At 51.8% G+C, this 20,494-nt stretch overlaps 1 protein-coding gene across 9 annotated transcripts in view; it reads left to right on the top strand.

Moving 5' to 3' along the window:
- The window catches only part of CDH23 (cadherin related 23), a 126,191-nt gene that overhangs the window by 77,279 nt on the left and 28,418 nt on the right, over positions 1-20,494 (top strand). For 8 of the 9 annotated variants that reach the window (XR_001556045.2, XM_015866412.2, XM_015866411.2 and 5 more), the window contains exons 12-31: positions 1,125-1,274; positions 1,617-1,775; positions 9,383-9,447; positions 9,563-9,800; positions 9,896-10,001; positions 10,115-10,242; positions 11,239-11,311; positions 11,479-11,595; positions 12,604-12,716; positions 13,621-13,728; positions 14,600-14,789; positions 15,397-15,542; positions 15,755-15,974; positions 16,129-16,281; positions 16,762-16,875; positions 17,340-17,488; positions 18,645-18,705; positions 18,780-18,928; positions 19,861-19,996; positions 20,094-20,482. Coding sequence is in view for 8 of the 9 variants with exons in the window: in XM_015866412.2 (XP_015721898.1) it covers positions 1,125-1,274; positions 1,617-1,775; positions 9,383-9,447; positions 9,563-9,800; positions 9,896-10,001; positions 10,115-10,242; positions 11,239-11,311; positions 11,479-11,595; positions 12,604-12,716; positions 13,621-13,728; positions 14,600-14,789; positions 15,397-15,542; positions 15,755-15,974; positions 16,129-16,281; positions 16,762-16,875; positions 17,340-17,488; positions 18,645-18,705; positions 18,780-18,928; positions 19,861-19,996; positions 20,094-20,482 (2,964 nt within the window). In the remaining variant the exon portion in view is untranslated. Of the gene's footprint in view, positions 1-1,124; positions 1,275-1,616; positions 1,776-2,258; positions 3,438-9,382; positions 9,448-9,562; positions 9,801-9,895; positions 10,002-10,114; positions 10,243-11,238; positions 11,312-11,478; positions 11,596-12,603; positions 12,717-13,620; positions 13,729-14,599; positions 14,790-15,396; positions 15,543-15,754; positions 15,975-16,128; positions 16,282-16,761; positions 16,876-17,339; positions 17,489-18,644; positions 18,706-18,779; positions 18,929-19,860; positions 19,997-20,093; positions 20,483-20,494 lie in introns of those variants that run through there. The other variant, XM_015866418.2, reaches the window with a different exon arrangement.

Raw genomic sequence — 20,494 nt, 5'->3', positions numbered from 1 at the left:
AATCTCCGGAGCGGGGCACCAGTGGCGGCATGGGCTGAGCCAGCCCCTTCTGCTGGGCAGCTGATAACAATTTGAATATTCAGATTTGCTTTCAGCCATCCGCAGGGGGCTTGCAGGCTCCAGGAACCGGGAGCAAGAAAAGCAGCATGGGGCCCAAAACCAAAAAAAGTAAATAGTGGAATAAATGTATAAGCGGCACCTGGCAGCAGCCTTCCTAACAGGCAGGCGTTTTCCCCTTCCCTGGAGCTCACATGGGGAGACTGAGGCACTTGAGTGTCTGGTAATTAGGGACAGCGGTATCTGGAGCCTGATCTCCCTCTCCAGCCGGCATTAATCCACACAGCTCCCTCCCTGCAAATACTTGGATTTCTTTTGATGTTTCAACTTTTATCTTGTGCCTCCAACAAACTCTCTCCTTGCTGGATTCCAAGCAAATCCCTCGCACCTCACTGTCACCAGAATGTGCTTTTGCATGGGGACCCTGAGAGAGGCAGGGGACGTGTGGAGTAGATGCAGTGCACCTTGCACAGGGTGCTGGGGGGATGCTGCCCTGATGAGGGAAGAAGGGCCAGCAGGGACGCTGCACGTGCCAGCAGCTCTCAGTGGTCATGCTCAGCTAGTTTTTGCTATTAGTGCCCCTTCGTGCATTTAATTGCTGCCTTTTTCTGCTAGGAGGGAGGTCACTCGAGGAAAATTGGCAATTCGGCTACAGCGGTTCCTAGATTCGCTCTGTAGGGCCAACCAGTGGGAAGGGGTGGTGTGCCCATAAGGGGTCCTGCAGTGCCATGGGCATGCTCTGCCAGTGGGAAAGGGGTGCCCGGGTCCCAACTGGGGCTGGAGGGGCGGGCAGTTGTACTGTGACATACCAGAGTGGGATGCTGCGTGGTACCTAGGTCTCAAAATGCTAAAAGGGATTTCCCTTCCAGCTCTGCCCTTCACGGATTTATCCCAGGGATGCATTTCATTCACATACACAGAGGTCTTCTGTGAAAGCACATAAAGAGAAGACTTGCAGAATTTACACACTCTGCACGTCCAGCAAGCATCTTAAAACCCAGCTGAATTCTTAAGGCTGGTGCTGAGCTGTGCAAACAATTAACCAGCCTTCCTCTTTCAACTACCAGGGCCCCAACAGTGTGTTTGAGGTCTACCTGGTGGGCAACAACTCCAACCACTTCATCATCTCACCCACCTCCATCCAAGGGAAGGCGGACATCCGCGTCCGCGTGGCTGTGCCACTCGACTTTGAAACCATCCCCCGCTACGAGTTCTCGGTAAGGGAGCAGGAGGGGCAGGACAGTGGGGCACAGAATGTGGAGGTCAGGAGGAGGGAGTAGTTTTCTGCATGGAAAAAAAAATGGTAAGAGAAAAGAGTGGAATTCACAGAAGCTCCAATTAAGAGGAGAGGTGATAGCCTCAAGTTGTGCCACAGGAGGTTCAGGTTGGAAACAGCAGTGGTGCGTTGACACGGGCTACCTGGGGAGGTGGGAGAGTCACCATCTCTGGAGGTGTTTGGAATTGAGGGATGTGGGCATCTGGGGGTGGGCTGAGGGGGCTTTTCCAACATGAATGATTCTGTGGTTCTACAGTTCTAACACTCAGTTCTCCCCATGCAGCTCTTTGCAAATGAGAGCATCCCAGAGCACGTTGGCTTTGCACGTGTGAAGATCAGCCTCATCAATGAGAACGATAATCGTCCAGTCTTCAGCAAGGCCCTCTACAATGTCAGCCTTCCGGAGAATGCCACCGTGGGTACCACCGTGCTGCAGGTTCATGTAAGTAGAAGCATCCCTGCTGCAAGTCCTTCATGTGGCAAGGAAATTGAGGTCCGCTGTGTTGAGGGTGGAAAAAGAGGCAAAGAGCTGCATGGGTTGGGTTGGTTGAAGATGTGGAGGAGGAGATAGAATCATTAAGGTTGGAAAAGACCACTAAGATCATCTAGTCCAACCATCAAACCCTTAGAGAGGCTGTTGTTTCTCTGGGATGGGAAATATCCCCTATGAGATGCATTGGGTGCATTGCTGCTGCTGTTCCATAGTCACAGCTCCTGCATGCCACCCTGAGAAGAAAAGCCCTGACAAAAGGGCTCGGTGTGTAAGTGTGTTTACTCTACAAACAGATGGTGTGAAACTGCACAGAGCCCCCGAGCTGTTCCCATCTGACAGTTATTAATATTTCAAGCAGATGTTTAGCTAGTTGGGCCGTCAGGCACTGAACAATGAGGCTGTTACTGCCGCTCCTCTTTCCCCAACTTCCAGCTCTGCCAGCATTTCGGAGCACACGCAGAACCGCCCGGAGTCGAATCCTCTGTGATAAATCAGAATGGATGCAATTAGTGCTGAAACCCAGCTTGCCCTCCCAGCTGATCCCAAACTTCTCTCAGCCCTCCTGCTGTGGGATGCTTGGCTTTCCTGCAGGCTTCCCAAAATGTCCCACAAGCTGTAGGCATGCTGGGCAGGATGATGCTGCCACTGAAAGCCTGTTTGCTAACTATGAAATTCCTTCTTTCATTTTTGTTTTTTCTTTCCTTTATGCTTGCTCGGTGTGGTATTTACCCACAGGGTTAGGCATTGGGAATTGCCCCTTTGTGCAGTGCAGGTCTGGTACCCAGCTGCAAATGGAAAAGGGAGGGGGAAAAAAGGCAGAAGCAGACTTCATTTGCAGTGACAAATGGCCATTTGTCTCTGCAGCATTTCAGCTCGTAGTGCTGCTGACAGTGGAGAAACATTGCCTGCTACACGTGTAAATCAGCTGTAAAACAACGCGACATGCAGGCACAGGGTCAGCTCTGTGTCCCTGTAGGTCCTCTGGCACAACCCTGCCCCTTCCCCATGTTATGCAGCCCTGTCCGCCCTCTAAGACTCTGTTGGCCCGCTCTCCATTCTCCGTTCCGCATCTTTTCCTCTCCCTGCCCATCCATCCATCCGTCCATCTGTTCAGTCCCATCCAGGAGATGCATTTATCATACAGATGCAGGGAGCTTCTTGCTTGTAGGAGAACATCTGGAATGGCCCCCCATCCCTGAGGGGTAGGGACAGGGTGCTGGGAGAGCTCCCTGAGCCTCTTCCCTTTAAAACTCTGTCCCAGATACCAGCAGATATTGAAATATTATTCTTTTTTTCTTTTTTTTTTTTTCTGAAACAACTGGCCATGAAACCTTTTAATAACGTAACTGAAAAGGTCAGAGAAAGAATTTCACACTTCTTGAGCAAGCAGGCAGACGGTATATAACTTCATGCCCTCCAGGAACAAGAGGCACTGAGAGCATATGCTGCACCCTGAACTAACTGGGGTGCGCAACCTTCCCTGGCCAAGCACTGCCAGCAGCTGGTGGTGGCTCCTGATACAAGGGAGTGGGCTGGTGGCTCTGAGGCAGGCAGGGTGTCCTTCTGATGCTGCGCTGGGGCTGGGGATGATCTGTGTGGGGCTCTTCTGGGTGATGGGGAGGGGCTGGCACCAGGTGGAACATTCAGCTGACAATGTTTTGGGGGCACAGGAGGCTGTGGAAATGGGGTCTGCTTAGGGACCCCATGGCTCCAGTGAGAGGAGTGGGAGCTCAACATCCCCTTTGGTCTTATGAGTGTGCAGGCATGTGTTGTATGATCGGCTGCTGTTCTGTTTGCTGGAACTGGAGGGCTGGGGAAGGGGACAGAAACCCTGTGGGGGGCAGGAGGTCTCCTTAAGCTTCTCATATCCTACAGATCTGTAGCATACAGTCCTCCTGGAAAGCTCTGATAACCAAAATCATTAAAGCCGAAACAAACAGCGAGTCATTCATTCCTTAGCCATGGCAGTGCCTCTGATTTGCCTCGAATGGCGTGAAGAAAAGCAATTCTCCAGGGAAACATGGGAAGCATTCCCACCCCCATACCCTTTGCTCCTTTGCCCCAGGGATGTGCTGCAGCCCCCCTAGAGCATCCCTACAGCCTGCAGAGCTTGACCCCTCTTCTCCTACAGAAACATGGTAGCAAAACCTTGTTAGTAAGAGCCTAATGAAGTAAATGTGCTAATTAACCTTCCATTACTCTCCTCATTAAAGCAACCTTTAATTTGCTTGGCAAAGTTTCTCTCCTTCACCACCCAGCTGTCAGTTTGCTGCTGCTGCTTCGATCTCTCTTTGGCCTCGCATTGGGGATGGGAAAATCGATCCCACCCTGCTTTTCTTCCCCTTCTTTCCATCCAGCCGTGAACGCCAGTCGACACGAAAGTAATAGTGTGGTTTTCCCACCCTGGGCATCAATATGCACCTATTTAACATGCAAATCGCCTTCTCAATCAGCATCGAGCCTGCCCCGTGCTGCTTCCATCCTCTGAGCTATGGAGGTGGGTTGGGATGGTCCCATTCTGGGGCAGCACCAGCACTGCAAAGCCTTTGGGGCAGGCCTGGTGATAGGTAGGATCTGTTGGCTCACGGTGAGAACCTTGGGCAGTGCTTGGATGGCTTTGGTGAGATTGGAGGTGATAAAAAGAGGCAGTGTCAGCCCCATCCTTCTCTGTTAGCATCCCAATCAATCCCGTTGTTCTTCAGTCCCGTGTTCTCTTGCTCCAGCTGTGCTTAAACAGAGCAAAATCATGTCCAATTTCCCTGCTGCTTGAAAGAAAATTGAATCCTTTATCTGTGAGAAGAGAGGAAAGCTGCAAATACGCCAAACAATAAATAGTTAAATAATCAAAGCAGGTGATTCCAAATTGCCTGGAAAGTTAAACGTGAGCAGCTTTTCTTCTTTGCTCCTGCCCCTTTTTTGTTGTAAACCTGCTCACACTCCTTGTTCCTTTCAAATATTCTCCTCGATTCAGCTCTGTAAATACAGGGCAGGGAGGAGGGGGTTTCCAGGTAGCAGCGTGATTGACAGATCTGAAGCCCTCGTCTTTCTGTCAGGGCCCAGTGCTCTCTGGCTGTGTTTATCTCTTTAATCTAAATATCAATCCGTAAGACTGAAATGGGGTGGAATAGGAATCATGACAGCTGAGGAGAGAGACACTTATTGCAGCTCTTGCAGCCGCGCTGCGGCCTGATGGAGCTGTCAGGATAAATGCACGGCTTCAAAGTGCAGAGGTGGCAAAAACTGAAACTCAGCCCCAAATGGGGACAGTCACAGCAGTAAAACAGCTCTGCGTCCCATGGTGATGTATGTGCACGGGCTGTCCAGGGAGATGGGGGAGTTTGTGTCCCTGGAGGTATTCCAGAGCCTTGGAGATGTGGCACTGAGGGATGTAGGCAATGGACATGTGGGGTTGGGCTGGGTGACTTGAGAAAGCTTTTCCAACCTTCTGGTTCTATGTTTCTATGGGACACTTGAGGAGCATCTGTATGCTGCATGATAGAGGCTAGAGTGGTGTCCTCCTGGATGTCTTTTTGGGGTTCAGCCCGTGGTTCCTGGACCACATTCTTCACGCTGACCGAAGGTCATCTCCTTGCAATCCCTTTGCCTCTTGGGGAAATGTTCTCGACTTGCTGCCCCTGGCTGAACTGCAAAATTTACTCCCTATGTGGGTTTGCTTTGCTTGTGGAGCAATCGTGCAGCCAATGTGAGGGTGACTTCCACCCCTCCCTTGTGCCCATCAGCTCTGGGTGAGATGGGGCTGCATGTGCTCTTGGGGACATTTCAGAGAGCAATGGGTATTTATGTTTCCTGTGTTGGACTTTGACCTTAATTCCTTCCATTCTGCTGGGCTGTAAAATTCATTAGAGACCTAACAGCAAAGCGATTGAGATGTCAGCCAGGCAATTGCGCGGTTATTTAATCTATCAGATGTGCGGCTTGCCATTTAGGTGGACAACGGGAGAATATGAAATCAATACGCTTCATTAGCGGAAGACTCGTTCCTGGTTCCATTGCGCACAACCTGGCACTGTGCTGAGCTTGGTGCCACTTTGTGATGGGACGGGGGCACAAAACATGGTGCTAAGCCCCTTGCCCAATGTCTGTTTCCACCTGAGATGCTGTAGGGTCTCACCTTGACCAGTGTCCCCCGGCCACTTGATGACGGCCACCCAGGCAAGTGTTAACCTGGCTGACAAGGTGCTGCTGCTGTTAGAAAACACAATCAGTGAGCTGGGAGGAGAGGTGGGAAGGTTCTGCTGTTCGCAGGGGGGTTGATTGGCTATTTTTCTCCCCCTGGAGCCCTCTGGGGTCGTTAGCATCGATTGAAGCCCTGCTCGGGGCAGCTGGGCATCTCCCTCTTCTCTCCCTGGCCCTAATCACAGCTGCGGTGCAGCAATGCTGCCTGATTGCTGCCTCCCACCGGGCCAGGGAAACAACGGCTGCCAGAGCAGCCTCCACTTGGGAAAGTTGTGCATTAAGCAGGTTTTCCACCAGTTCTCTGTCTATCTTTGCAGCCTGGTGGTTACTTCTCATGGAAACTCTCTGCGTTATCTGTCTCTCCTCCCCATCCCAAATCACATCATAGTGCGGGACATGCCAGAGCGTGGTTTCTCTTCCCTTTTTCTCTGGAAAATCAGGATCTGACAGTTGCTTTGAAGAAGGGTTGCTTGTTCTTTAGCAAGTGGTTTTGGAATTAGGCATGTGGATGTGCCGTGCTGGTCCCTGTCCCTGTGCCAGGAGGCAAGAAGCACGGCCGGTCACTCGCTGCCCTGACAGCTTTCTGATGTCAGGTAATTGCTTTCCTGCTACGACTCTTTTAAGCAGCAAGCTCCTGGCCAAAGCAATTTGTTCCCCATCAATTTTTATTTCCCGGATCCTGGGCGCAGGGTAGGGGGGAAACAAAAGCATAACCCACTATAGCAGCCCGACCGTACCCATCTCATCCTGCTGCCATCCCAGTGCAAATCCACACCAGAGCTGGGAGGGGGGTGCTGCTTCCAGGTGCTCGTCTCTCAGGCAGGTTTTGGCTGACCACGATGTTTTTGGGGTGGAGACCCAAATAGTTGTACGTGGCTTTTGTCTCTGAGCGTGTCCCCCAGTCTTTCTGCAGAGCTGCTGCAAGCAGAGTTAATCTCGAGCAGTTTAAGGAGTCATTCAGTGGGGCTCGGTGGATGATGAATGTCAAAAGCATTACAAGCAAAGCGCCGGGGCTCCGTGGAGCTGTTTAAAAATGAATTCTCCCATGTAAATTTCTGCTCCATCAATCCTTATGACATGTCAAACATTGCTATTGTTTCCCGAACAAATTGCACGACATGCCCTTTCCTGCAGATCCGTGCAGGAGAGCAGAACCGCTTGCCTGGGAGGTGGGAAGGAGGCCGGTGGGGTAAAAGGAAGATGTGGGAATTCTTGTGTGTGGGATGGAGAGCAGTGCTTGGGGCTGGTGGGCTGTGTGACAATGCAGAGCAGCATCCCTGCAGCTCAAGGGATGAATGGATTCCTCGGGTTAGCCCAGCTGCCTCTTCCCAGGACTCTCCCTGAATTTTGCCACCTAAATGTGTTTTGGAGAAGAGCACCACACTGGTGACAGCTCACAAATGCACAGCTTCAGACCTGTGCTTCCATCCTGCCCTTTGCAGGCTCCAGTGGGCAAATCCCCTCTTAATATTCTGGGCAGGAGGCGAGCAGCCGCAAAAGCCGTGTTATGGCTGCTTGAGGTGGAGCCCCGGGAAACTTCCAGCCAGATACTTCTCCTCCTCCCTCTCTTTCTCCTTCTCCCTGTCTGCAGCTGGGGACTAATCCACTGGAAACACTGGACATTGGCACTGTGGCATTGGGATCAGCCCCACGAAGCCATCAGGTCTTCAGCTCTTGCACCACACAGCTCCGTGCTGACCTTCTCTTCACCTTCCTCCTTCCCTATATTTTTTTAGCCCGGCAGCAGAAAATTACACTTTCCCGGCGTTGTCTGTCACTGCAATAAGCACTTACAAGTGCAATCGCACGGGGCCAAATGAAGGGAATTAGTTTTACCCATGCTTTGTGGCACTGGCAGGTTCCCTGTAAATCATTATCTCATCACCACCAATCCAGGTGCATGGAAAATGCCTTTCTCGTCCCAAGTGTTTAGGGATTAATGGGTCCTAGGTTACAGGAGCAAAGATGATCTCTGGGAAAATAGACATCCTCTGGTCTCAGGTAGGGTGGCTTTGAGCTGATTTGCTTGGTTTTGCTGAGTGCAGTGTGCATAAAAATTAGATCACACCTTAGCTGTGAAGAAGAAATTCAGCAAAATGGGTAGGGCTGGAAGGATGGCTCCATCAGGGCATGCTTTGGCTGAGGCAAAGCACCATGGATTTACTAGCTGAGAAGCTTTTTGGGGGAAAATGAAGGAATTCAGGAAAATTTTCACACCAGTGGCATGAAAGGTATGGGGACACAGGTGAGGCAGTTGGGTGTGCTCAAACTCCTGCTCTGCTGGCAGTGGTACCCAAGGCCATCAGTAAATCAGGAGGGTTTCAGGAGTGGGTTGTGCTCTGTTCCAGTCCTAAAATACAGCCTCCTGATGGTATCTGGACATAAAATGTATCTCTGACCCTGCTTCTCAGAGTCTGGTTGGAGTCTAAGTAGTCCAGACAGGACTCAATTTAGAAAATATACTGGGGGGAAAAAAAAGAAAAGAAAAAAAAAGATATAGTTTTGTACTCTTATTCCACTTCCTTCATCTAAATACAAAGTTTTCTGGTCATTTTTTCTTGCCTCCATTCATGCATATTTTATATATTCATTAGAGAAAAGACTTTAAAACATACATAAATCTTGCCTCACTCTTCTGGAGCTGACAAACAGTGCCTTGCATACCTCGCCTGGAGGCAAAGCCTTCCAGTGGCAAAGCCTTGCAGGATTTAGGCTTCCTGGGTCATCCTTCTTTTCTTGTGCCTATTTTGTGGCCTTATGATTAGGATTTCTCTGCTGGGCTTTCCAATGTGGAAATGGAGCTGCTCTCAGCGGACAGCTCTCTTCTTCTCTGTTCTCTTTAAAATCTCATCTGCCTTGAATTGCTGTATTTCATGTACTCTTCCCACGTCAGCTCAGCATGGTGGTGAAAGGCAGCAGGCATAACATTTTGGGGAATGGCACTGAGTAGTGTTGCTAGAGGGATGCTATCTACAGCAGGTGGCCGGTCAGAAATTCCCCCTAAAATGGGGCAAGCTCTAGCAGTCCAAGTCCAGATTTATTGAGTATTCAACAGCAGTGAACAATGTAAGCAGGAAGGAGTGTATAAAAGGGAGGGAAGAAGAGGCTGAGTCTCACCTGTCTGCTCTAGAGGGCTGCTGGAGGCAGTGCCTTCTGTGGGTGCTCCTGGAGGATGCAGGGGCTGGGCTGAGCAGCCACCAGCCTGTCCTAAAGCCACTTGGGAAAGAATGAGCCTTCCTGAGGTGTGAATGTAAATTAAGCTCTCTGTGAGTTGTGATGGGTTCACTGGTGCGTGCAATTCCCATAAGTAGCTTCATTTGTTAACTAACTTTTGATTCTTCTTATTTTTTTTTTTTCAGGCAACTGACAATGATGTTGGCAGCTATGGGGAAGTCAGTTATTTCTTCAGTGATGACCCTGATCGGTAAGGGTGGTGAGCCACTGGGGTAAAGGTGCTTCTCCAAAATTTGGGCCCTAAAATCTCACTATCTCCAGCACATGGTCATTGAGGTTTTCACCCCTTTCCTGTCCCTCCCCAGTTTCTCACTGGACAAGGACACGGGTGTGATCTTGCTGATGGCCCGACTGGACTTTGAAACCATGCAGCGCTACACACTGACCGTCATTGCACGGGACGGTGGCGGTGAGGAGACAGCAGGGCGCATCAGAATCAACGTCCTGGATGTCAATGACAACGTGCCCACCTTCCAGAAGGAGGCATACCTGGGGGCACTGCGAGAGAACGAGCCCTCTGTCACCCAGGTGGTCCGGCTCCGGGTGAGCAACCAAGCGGGGCAAGGTTCCCCATTCAGCATCACTCCCTTCATGGCCAGTGCAGCACCTGTGTTCACCTTTCTCTTCTGTCTCTGTAGGCTTCTGATGAGGACTCCCCCCCAAACAACCAGATCACCTACAGCATTGTGCAGGCGTCTGCCTTCCGCGAGTACTTTGACATCACAGTGTCAGAAGGGTACGGAGGTAAGTGCTGCAGTTGAGAGAGACTACAAGAGGACAGTAGGTTGAGTGGGGACAGTAGGATGTCCCTCAGCTGTCCCATTTTGTGCTGAGCCCCACACCTTGCATCCTTCCAGTGATAAGCGTGAACCATCCCCTCGACTACGAGCAGGTGGACAATGGGGTCATCTACCTGACCGTGATGGCCAAGGACGCCGGTAACCCACCGCTCAACAGCACCGTCCCTGTCACCATTGAGGTGTTTGTAAGTACAACACAAACACAATGGTGGGGACAGGGGACAGTTGGAGCTGGGGCATCCCCTCAGCCCCCATTAGGCAGTGTGAACACACCTGCCTTTTACGATAGAAAGAAAATAAGAAGGAAGTGTTTGACAATGGCACTTCAGGAAGAAAGAGACATGAAAAAGCAGAACAAGAGCTAGTGGGGAGGGAGGCAATTTTTTTTCCTCCTTTGCTTGTTGGTTTTTAATAAAGAAGTCAAACTCGCCTTGTAGATCTCCCATTAGGGGACAATACACTTTGTAGAGGGAGCCGACGAGTCAGAACTAATAGCGCGCAGCACTGAGATCCAGGGAAATATCACTGCTAATAAGCTGCTGCTGCGTTCACTGCCGCTGCCATCCTCACTGGGGCAATGAGCCGGCAACAGGAAGCATGAAAAGGGTAGGGGTCTGCAGGAATCTGTAAAGCTGATGGAGCGCACGGGGTCTTGTTGGGCACTTCTCCCCCACCACTGGCTTTGCCCTGTGACAGTCCCCTCGTGCTCTGTGAGGATGGATGCAGTTTCCACATTGCCCTCGGAGAAGGCACAGGGAAAGCCGAGTGATGCTCCGGCTGATTACAGACCACCTGCTTCCCGAAATGGGAGCAGAGGATGGCAATTCAATTACGGTGCAATGGGCGTCACTGGCACGTGAAATTGCCTCAGTTATCTGGTTTGGTGGCAGCAGGAGCAGCTGAGCCTACTGGCCCATCAGCAGCCTCCACGAAGAAAACATCTCTGGAACAGCCCCAGGAAAGTGGCAGGAGTGTTTTAATGTCCTGGTGGCTCCACCCTTCCCTTTCTGGGCAGTTGGATTTGGTGTTCAGACCCCCTCCACACCTTAACCCTAATCCCATCTTCCTTACACTTGCTGCCTTGAGCTGGCCATGTGATACAAGCGCCCATATCTGCACTGTACCTCTTCACTCACAATGCCTTTCTCCCAGCCAGCCTCTTGCCATTCTTTTTTCTGTAGGATGAGAATGATAACCCTCCCACCTTCAGCAAGCCTTCCTACGTGATAACCGTCATGGAGGACATCATGGCAGGTATGAAGCACACCTTCTCCAGCCTTTCAGGTAGGCCCAGGGGGTCCCACAGTCACCCTGGGGATCCCACAGCTACCCTGGGGTACACAACTGTTTACTGGGGAGGCAAGGAGCCAATGAGCAGTGGAGCAGGTGCCTCCTCCAACCCTTATTTCTGCCCCCGCAAGGTGCTACCGTGCTGTTCCTCAATGCCACAGACCTGGACCGGTCCAGGGAGTACGGACAGGAGTCGATCATCTACTCCCTGGAGGGCTCCTCTCATTTTCGAATCAACGCTCGCTCAGGTGAGCCTCCATCCACACACTCGCTCTTTTCCATTCAATCTAATCCCATTTTCCCCCAGTTTTCTTCCCTATTGTTTTTCCCCTTTCACTCTTCCCTCTTCCTTCTCAAGCAGCTGCTTAGGGGGAACAGAATGTGAGAGAGTCACCAAATTTCAGTCACCAAGATTGGTCATTGTGAATCTTTTGGGAGAGGCCCCAGCAGAAGGTCCCAGAGGAAGTGATGCTTGAGGAAAGGCTGGCAGTTTGGCTGCAAGGGTTTATTTTAGCTCAGGAGATGCTGTCTGCCCTTCCTTGCTGACATCTTCTTGGTTCATTAAGGGCAGGAATGCTGACAAAGCTGCAAATGCTGCAGTTTGGACCTCCTCTTATCCATATGGCACCTGCAGGAAAAGAGGCACATGGGTGTTTGGAATGGGGAAAAGGGATGATAGTGTAACCTGAGGTGGTGGACAAGCCAATGCTATCTGTGAGACATCCAAACTCTCTGTACCTGTCTTGTGAGGTTGTGCTGTTCTGGGTGCAAGTCTGTGGGCAGAAGACATCCATCATTATGACATCTGCACGCTTAAACCACTTTTCCTGTGATTAATTTTTTCAGTACAGGGATTAGTTGGTGCTGTGAGAGTTTGGAGTCAGACATATTTTAAGAAGACCTTTAGCCTTACAAATTTTCCTTGCTTAGATTAGTTTTTCCCCTCCAGTTCTTGCATGGGTGAGCTCTTCCCATGGCATGCCAGCCCCTCCTTATATATAGCAAGTCACACCTTACAGCTCAGGCACTGAGTAAGGCAGTTTGGGGAGTTCAGAGGACCAAAGCAGCATGTGGCCTCCAGAGGGGTAGGAGAGCATGGTTATTTCTTACAGTTTCCCCTTCCAGGAAACCCCAGCCATCCATGTGAAGCTGGATCAGTCTCCATTTTAAAGTAACTCTGTTTTCACCAGTATCCCAAGCTGATGGTAAGGTGTTAAGTCACCACCTCCCTCATCTCTCTCATCCTTTCTGTGCAGGAGAAATCACGACAACATCCTTGCTGGACCGGGAGGCCAAATCTGAATACATCCTCATTGTTAGAGCAGTGGATGGGGGTGTGGGTCACCATCAGAAGACAGGCATTGCCATGGTAAGCATGACCCTGTGTTTGGAGGGCACATGGAACACACAGCGGTGTCTGCCCATCACCCCAGGCTGCCTCCCACTGCACAATGACTCTTCAGAGTGGGTGGACCTGGAAATCAGGCTCCCTTTCCTAGCAAGCCATTTGTCACAGAGCCACTTGACCTTCCTGTGCTTTGTGTGTCCATCCCTTGGCGCGGGCACAGCAGCAGGTACCCATTCCTCCCACAGCATGGCTCCCTTTGTTAGTGCTTCTCAAGAAAACGCTTGGTCGGAGAGCTTGCAGGAGCACTTAGCTGTTCCTGATGACTGCTATTCACACACTGCCTGCATCAAGGGTTTCCAACTGCTTTTTGATTCTTGGGCTCCTTGGAAGGTTCTAGCGGAGGTGCAGGTAAATTGAATCCTCCTGGCAATGGCTTTGCCTCGCCCCTTGCTGGCATGCCATCATTTGAAACCTTTTCATGGAAGTCTTCGGAAATATGAGGCCAGAAGCCGAGGATCCATCTCTGGTAGCCTAATGTTGGTTGGAAGGTTTAATTGCCTTTGGGTCCTCTCTCTCCTGGGGTGCTCTGTTGGGCTGTGGAAGAGATGTCCCATGCAACAGCTAAGTACTGTGGTAGTGCCAAAGAGTTCCCCAGATAACTGTCATTGGTACTGAGGTCCATTGGACAGTGTGGGACCCAGGAAGGCTGTAACTAGAGGTTACACAGCTTGCGGAGTGCTGGGCTCCCATTTGGGGCTACAGATGAGATGATGTTCTGTCAGTAGCTTCACTGAAAGGCAAAAAAAAATAAAAAATAAAAAATAAAAAAGGGGGTTTCTGCAACACAGATTGCAATTAGGACAAAAAAAATCCACCCTGCTCCAAACACAGACTTGCCAGCAGCTGAGCCTGATTTCTCTTGCAGGTAAACATCACACTGCTGGACATCAATGACAACTACCCCACCTGGAAGGATGCACCCTACTACATCAACCTGGTGGAAATGACCCCCCCGAATTCAGATGTCACCACGGTAGGTGTGCAGAAAGGCAGCTTCAGGCAGCCTCCTCCCACCCGCCCAGACTTCCTCTCCTATGCTTGCAGTAAGCCTTACAGAAGTTGGTTCAAAAGGTTCCTCCTTGCTGCCCATCCCGTGTGCTCCTCCTCTCCACTGGGATCCTTCATTGTTTTTGCAGTTGTGTGGGTTTTGGCCAAGTTCTCCTTTTCTTAGCCTCGCTTGCGACCTCCTTCAAGGACCTCTCTGAAAGACATTGATTTACAGCCTTTCAAATCCCGCTGGTGAAATAAAAGAGAAGGAGAGCAAGAGGCTTGCACTCCATCACACTGGGAGAAAAATGACGGGCATGAAACAGAAAATAAATGAGGGGAAAGTGAGGAGAATCCACAAAACTGTTTAACAGGGAGGGCTGCAAGAGAAGGCTGGTGCAGGCAGGAAGAAAGGTCTAGCTGGAGAGCAGAAGGTAGCAAGGTTTGCAATGGTGACGCACAGCCCCCATCCCTACTTTAGAGGACCTGTGGGTCCCACTGTGCTTCTTCCACACTTCTTCAAAGAGTGGCAGGTAGCTTCTGTAGGAGCTGAGAAGTCCTCTTGTATCGCCATCCAAATTAGTTGCTGGGAAGATAATTGCTGTGTGACCCATAGGATGGAAATTCAGCTGGGACAGAAGGAGCTAGGGAAGACACAAGTGTAATGAAGTTGTTCTGGGCTTTGTGTATATGTAAATGCCCCCATGTCATTAAAAACATTGCAGGAAGCACCAAGTGTCCAGGGAAGGAGAACATCACCAGTGAAGGCTCAGCCACTGTATTAGACAGCAGTGAATCTCCACCTGGGATACTCTGTTTTAACTCCCATCTCTCAGCTCCATTTGTTGCCATTTCAGGTGGTGGCTGTAGACCCAGACCTGGGGGAGAACGGCACGGTGGTGTACAGCATCCGCCCCCCCAACAAGTTCTACACCCTCAACAGCACCACTGGCAAGATCCGCACCTCCGGCGTCCAGCTGGACCGTGAGAACCCCAACCCACAGGAGGCTGAGCTGATGCGGAGGATCGTGGTGTCGGTCACTGACTGTAAGCTGGTGTCATGGGAGGGCATCAGCTTTTAATGCGGGGAGTGGAGCCAGCTGGACTTTGAGACCTGGCACTTGAGCCTGAGGCATGCTGCAGGCCCACCACCTTACTGGGCACAAGCTTCCTCTTTTGTAGGCTGGAGGAAGACAGCAGTACTGCTGCTCAGTATATGCAATGAGAAAATGCATAAGCTTTTTAGGTCTATTGTGGAGTCTAGGAATGCTTTTGGAGCTGAGGCTGTGGAGCTGATAGGGGTGGCAAGATCCCATGGCTGTAGGTCTCCATCAGTAGCTAGGGAAGCCAGCTGAGCAGGTGAGGGAGAAAGAGCTGGTCAAGTGATTATGTCTTTTGGTGTTTTTTGTTTGTTTGTTTGTTTTTCCTGGAAGCACATTTAGCCTTAACTCTGCCCCTTCCCGTGTTTGCATCATAATGCCCCATACAAGCTGCCATAAGGAAAGGGATAAGGACAGATGTACGCTGCTGCTGTCTTCAGCCACATGCACAGACAGACCCTGCATACTTCCAGGGAGAGTTTTCTTTGCTTGGGGACCACGCATTCTCCTGGGGGCCCATAGGCATTAACCTTGCCCCCATCCTGTCCCTGCAGGCGGGCGGCCACCCCTGCGAGCCACCAGCAGTGCCACAGTGTTCGTCAACCTGCTGGATCTGAACGACAATGATCCCACCTTCCAAAACTTGCCTTTTGTCGCTGAGATATCTGAGGGTCTTCCTGCCGGTACCTCTGTCTTCCAGGTGAGCTTATCCTACCAGTGCTGGAAAATAGCATTTCCACAATGAATAGAGATGCCCATGGGAACCTGTGTTGCCTTCACACAGCACGAAGAATAACTCGAAGCTCTGTTGTTTCAACCTGAGGTTTCTGGGAACAGAACTTGGGTTTTTTGTCACTCAGGAGATGATTGGGGTCACCGCGCTCACCCTTCCCTCCTTCCTCTCCCCACCAGGTGCTGGCCATCGACCTGGATGAGGGCCCCAATGGGTGGGTGACGTATCGCATGCAGGTGGGGATGCCCCGTATGGACTTCATCATCAACAGCACCAGCGGGCTCATCGTCTCTACTACTGTGCTGGACCGGGAGAGGATTGCTGAGTACTACCTGCGTGTGGTCGCCAGCGATGCTGGCACACCCTCCAAGAGCTCCACCAGCACCCTCACTGTTAAAGGTGAGTGCATCAGGTCCCCTCCAGTCTCCAAATGTCTAAATTTCCATAGGCAAGGGATGCTACAGGGTGCTTGGAATAGCCAGGGGAAACTTGGGGAGATGGGCAGCAGAAGGAGGGCAGCCCTGGAGGCACTCAGTTCCATTCCCTCTTGCAGTGCTGGATGTGAATGATGAGAGCCCCACCTTCTTCCCAGCCGTCTACAACGTGTCATTGCCCGAGAACGTGGCCCGGGACTTTAAAGTGGTCCGGCTCAACTGTACAGATGCTGACGTGGGACTGAATGCTGAGCTCAGCTACTTCATCACAGGTACAGCTGCTGACCCCATCTCACTCAGCTGGGGAGCTTTCCACCGTGATGATGTTTTTCCAGACTGCCTTGCAGGGAGATCTGGGTGTCTTTTTCCAAGGATGCTTTCCGCTCTGGCCATCAGCATAGGGAGCAGGTACACCTTCTGGGAAAGGTACAGCTTTTGGGACATCACGCCAACGTGATGAGAGAGAGATTATTTTAGTCTCACCTGCACATCGGTGCTGCCTATCCCAAAACTTGTGCAGTATCGCCCTCTGCTGCACGGCCCTGCTCTGGCTCACCTCTTGGCTCCCACTGACTGGGATTTGGGAACCCTTGGTCCTAAATACCCCACTGCCATTAAATCCACGAGGTGCAGCATCTGCATAATCTATTTCAGGGCATCCCGTAGCACCACATGCCCAGGGGCTGCATCCGATCTCTGTTGATTTTCACCCTTGGTGACAATGACATTCCAGTCCTTGTCCTTTGCTGCAGGTGGGAACCAGGATGGCAAATTCAGCGTCGGCTTCAGAGATGGGGTGGTCAGGACGGTTGTGAGCCTGGACAGGGAGACAGTGGCATCATATACACTGATCCTGGAAGCCATCGGTGAGAGCTGCTCCCCTTTTCCATAAAAGCTTCGAGCTGCCTGTGTTTGATTTGAGCATCCCACAGCTGCTTTTGTGGACAACCACTTCACCCCTTGTCTGGTCAAGGACAAGGACTTTCCCTTCCCTATCTGTCCCAGCACTGCATTGTTGCTCCCATAGTGCTGGGCTTCAGCTCAGTGGCTGCCAATTCATCCCAAGCCACCTGGCACAGGCAGAGGAGTGGGCACCAAATACATCTTGTCCATCATCCCTAGAGCTTTAAAATGATGTGCCTGCCTGCAGAAGGCTTGGGTGTCCCTCCCGAGCAGGAAAAAAAGTGGCCTGCTCAGAAATCTTGGTATCACAGCACTGCAGGTGCCACATTGATGCAGAAGGGATGCTGCCCCATGTTTACCCCCCACCTCCAGCTGTACCCTGTGTGAAGAGCCAGGGGTGGCCCCATCACTTCCTTCTCTCCAACAGACAATGGCCCCACTGGGAACCGCCGCACTGGAACTGCCACTGTCTATGTCACTGTCCTGGATGTCAATGATAACCGGCCCATCTTCCTTCAGAGCAGCTATGAAGCCAGTGTACCTGAGGACATCCCAGCCGCCAGCAGCATCGTGCAGGCACGTGGCTCCTCATCACAAGTCTGTTCCCTGTGAATGTGTGGTGAGAGTGTCAGGGAGAAGACAACAAGGACAGGGAGCCTCATGGGACTAAAAGAAGGAATTCACTCCACTTATTAATGGGATGAGAGAAGCCCCTGTGCTTGTGAGGCCCCTTGGCAGGCTGTCTCCTAGAAGGAACCGAGGGCAGGGATTTCCAGGATTGGATTGGAAAGGATCTCAAAGCCCATCCAGCCTCAGCTCCTGCCATGGGATGGTTGCCACCCACAAGATCAGGGCCCCATCTATTATCTTGGGCACTTCCAGGGATGGGATACCCACAGCTCTGAGCAGCAGTGCCACTGCACTCACCACCCTCTGAGTTGGTTCTGAGAGAGCTGTGGTTCTGCTTGTGCAGCCCCCATCTCGGGGTAGGAAGGTTTGGGTTGTCAGCAGACAGGTCAAATGTGCAAAAAAAAAAGGGAGGTTCCAAAGGCAGTAGCTAAATGTTTTTAATTTCTGACTGGAAACTTTGAGGTAGAGATGAGCAGGGTAGAAAGCAAGATGTTGTGTCAGAGGAGGCAAGTGTTGCTCACTGGCTGTGACGCAGGATGAAACAACGGCCAGCAAATGGCATGAGAGCTGTGGGGCCCAGAAGCTGGGAGCTGCACCCTAGGCTCGTGCATTAGGGGCCGTGGTGGTACCCATTGCCCCGGGTACCCTGATAGCCCCAGCCATCCCCAGGAAGCCCTTGCTGAAGCAGGGTGACCAAAGCGACCCTCATTCTGGCATTTGCTAAGCACACACAGTTTGACTTGGTGACCTGAGGTTCATTAGGGTAATTTCTTCAGGGATTTTTTCACCCACCTGGGGGTGGCTCCGATCCCTCTGGGGAAGTGTATCCTTGGGCAGAGAGCTGCACTGTCACATGAGGACACAAGAGGGGACCGTTGTGCTAGGTTTCCCTAGGAGCTCAGTGTCACTGGCACAGTGCATAGTAGCCGATGGCTGCTCTGCTCTGTTGGCCACCTAGTGCACTGGAAGAAGCAAACCCCTTACTTGGGCACTCAGCCTGTGATGCAGATTTGATGAGGGCAGGGTAACCCCCCTTTGCCTGACAGCTGGGCATGGTGGGAGGATCTGTAAGCTTTACCTCTGCTTTTCTTTCCTCGCAAAGGTGAAAGCCACGGATGCAGACGAGGGGGTGAATGGGAGAGTGTGGTACAGGATCGTTAAGGGTAAGCCCAGGTGCATAGGGGCACTCCACAGGCCGACACCACCTGCATGACCACTCTGCCTTCCTCTCTCCCAGGGAACGAGCACAACAACTTTCGGATCAACCCCAGCACTGGGCTGGTGATGCGTGGCGTGCGGCCCCTGGATCGCGAGCAGAACTCCTCTCACGTCCTGGAAGTGGAAGCCTACAACACAGAGCATGGCCCTATGAGGAGCTCCGTGAGGGTACGTGCCCAGCATGAGGCAGCTTGTAAGGATGCTGTATCAGTCAGCAGTAATTTCCAACCCTCGCTGAGCAGAGGCAGGCGTGCAGGAAGCCCGAGAGACCTGGAAACACTGACGGAAAGTCTCTGTGGGTGGAGAAGAAGAGGGTTTGGGTTTTTGTTTTTTCTTTTTTTCCTATGACATTTGGGTGCACTCAGGCTGCGCGCTGGAAACCACACGGTCAAGTATCTATTTAATTAAGAGAGGACTAATGTAATCATCTTCAGTAGTGATACAGCAACTTCCTTCCTTCAGGAGGGGTTCTCATGAACCCTGATCCGCCACCCCATCCCTCCAGTCACACTGCCTCTATTTTTAGAACCACCGAGCTGTTGGGGGGCTCCAGCTGAGTGTTATGTGCCCATAACCCCCATAGGAAAGCAGGAAGAGAAAGGCTGTCCCTGGGGGAAGGTGAGAAAATGCTGCCCGACTTGCTGGCTGTGAGATTTGCACAGAATTTCCCACGGAGCCATCGGTGCTCCCATGCTGCTGGGTCTTCAGCAGTGAGGTGTGAGGCTGAGGATCCCAAAATGGGGGTTGACACTGAGCTGTGCCTGCCTCTGGCCAGGGAAGGATGAATCACTCATAACACTGCTCTTGTGCAGCAGATGAACGCCAGGAAATATATTTAGAATCATTCAGATTGGAAAAGCCCTCCCAGGTCACCCAGCCCACCCCTACCTGCCCTCTACCCACCTTCCTCAGTGCCACATCTCCATGGCTCTGCAGCACCTCCAGGGATGGTGACTCCCCCACTTCCCTGGGCAGCCAAGGGAAGTAATCCACATTTCCATCCCTCTGTGAAAACTGGGGGGTTCAGGCCGTCAAAACGGTGGTCAGCAGCCATTCCCATCAGCTGAGTCCTCTCACTCACATGGTTTTGGTGCCTGCAGGTGATCGTGTATGTGGAGGATGTGAACGACGAGGTGCCGGTGTTCACCCAGCGGCAGTACAACCGTCTGGGGCTGCGTGAGACAGCTGGCATTGGCACCTCAGTGGCTGTGGTGCGAGCCACGGACAGGGACACAGGTAGGGCCTGGCTGGGCTGCACCCCTGTGGACTGGGCTGGGCATCAGTGGTCCTGCCTCACTGGGATGCTGGGTGCCATGGTTCTGCTCTACCCCAGGGAATGGCGGCTTGGTCAACTACCAGATCCTGTCAGGCGCTGAAGGGAAGTTTGAGATTGATGAGAGCACAGGTCTCATCACCACCATCGACTACCTGGACTACGAGACCAAGACGAGTTACCTGATGAATGTCTCAGCCACAGACCAGGCACCCCCCAACAACCAGGGCTTCTGCAGCGTATACGTCAGCCTTCTGAATGAGCTGGATGAGGCCGTGCAATTCTCCAACAGCAGCTACGAAGCTGTCATCATGGAGAACATCCCGCTGGGCTCTGAGGTGCTCCGTGTCCAGGCCCGCTCCATCGACAACCTCAACCAGATCACCTACAAGTTTGATCCCAACACCAACGCCCAGGCACTCTCCCTCTTCAAAATCAACGGCATCACCGTAAGCAGCCGC

Source organism: Coturnix japonica, chromosome 6 (assembly GCF_001577835.2).
Source record: "Coturnix japonica isolate 7356 chromosome 6, Coturnix japonica 2.1, whole genome shotgun sequence".
NCBI classification, from domain to species: Eukaryota; Metazoa; Chordata; class Aves; order Galliformes; family Phasianidae; genus Coturnix; species Coturnix japonica.
This window is presented reverse-complemented; position numbering and strand designations above follow the sequence as displayed.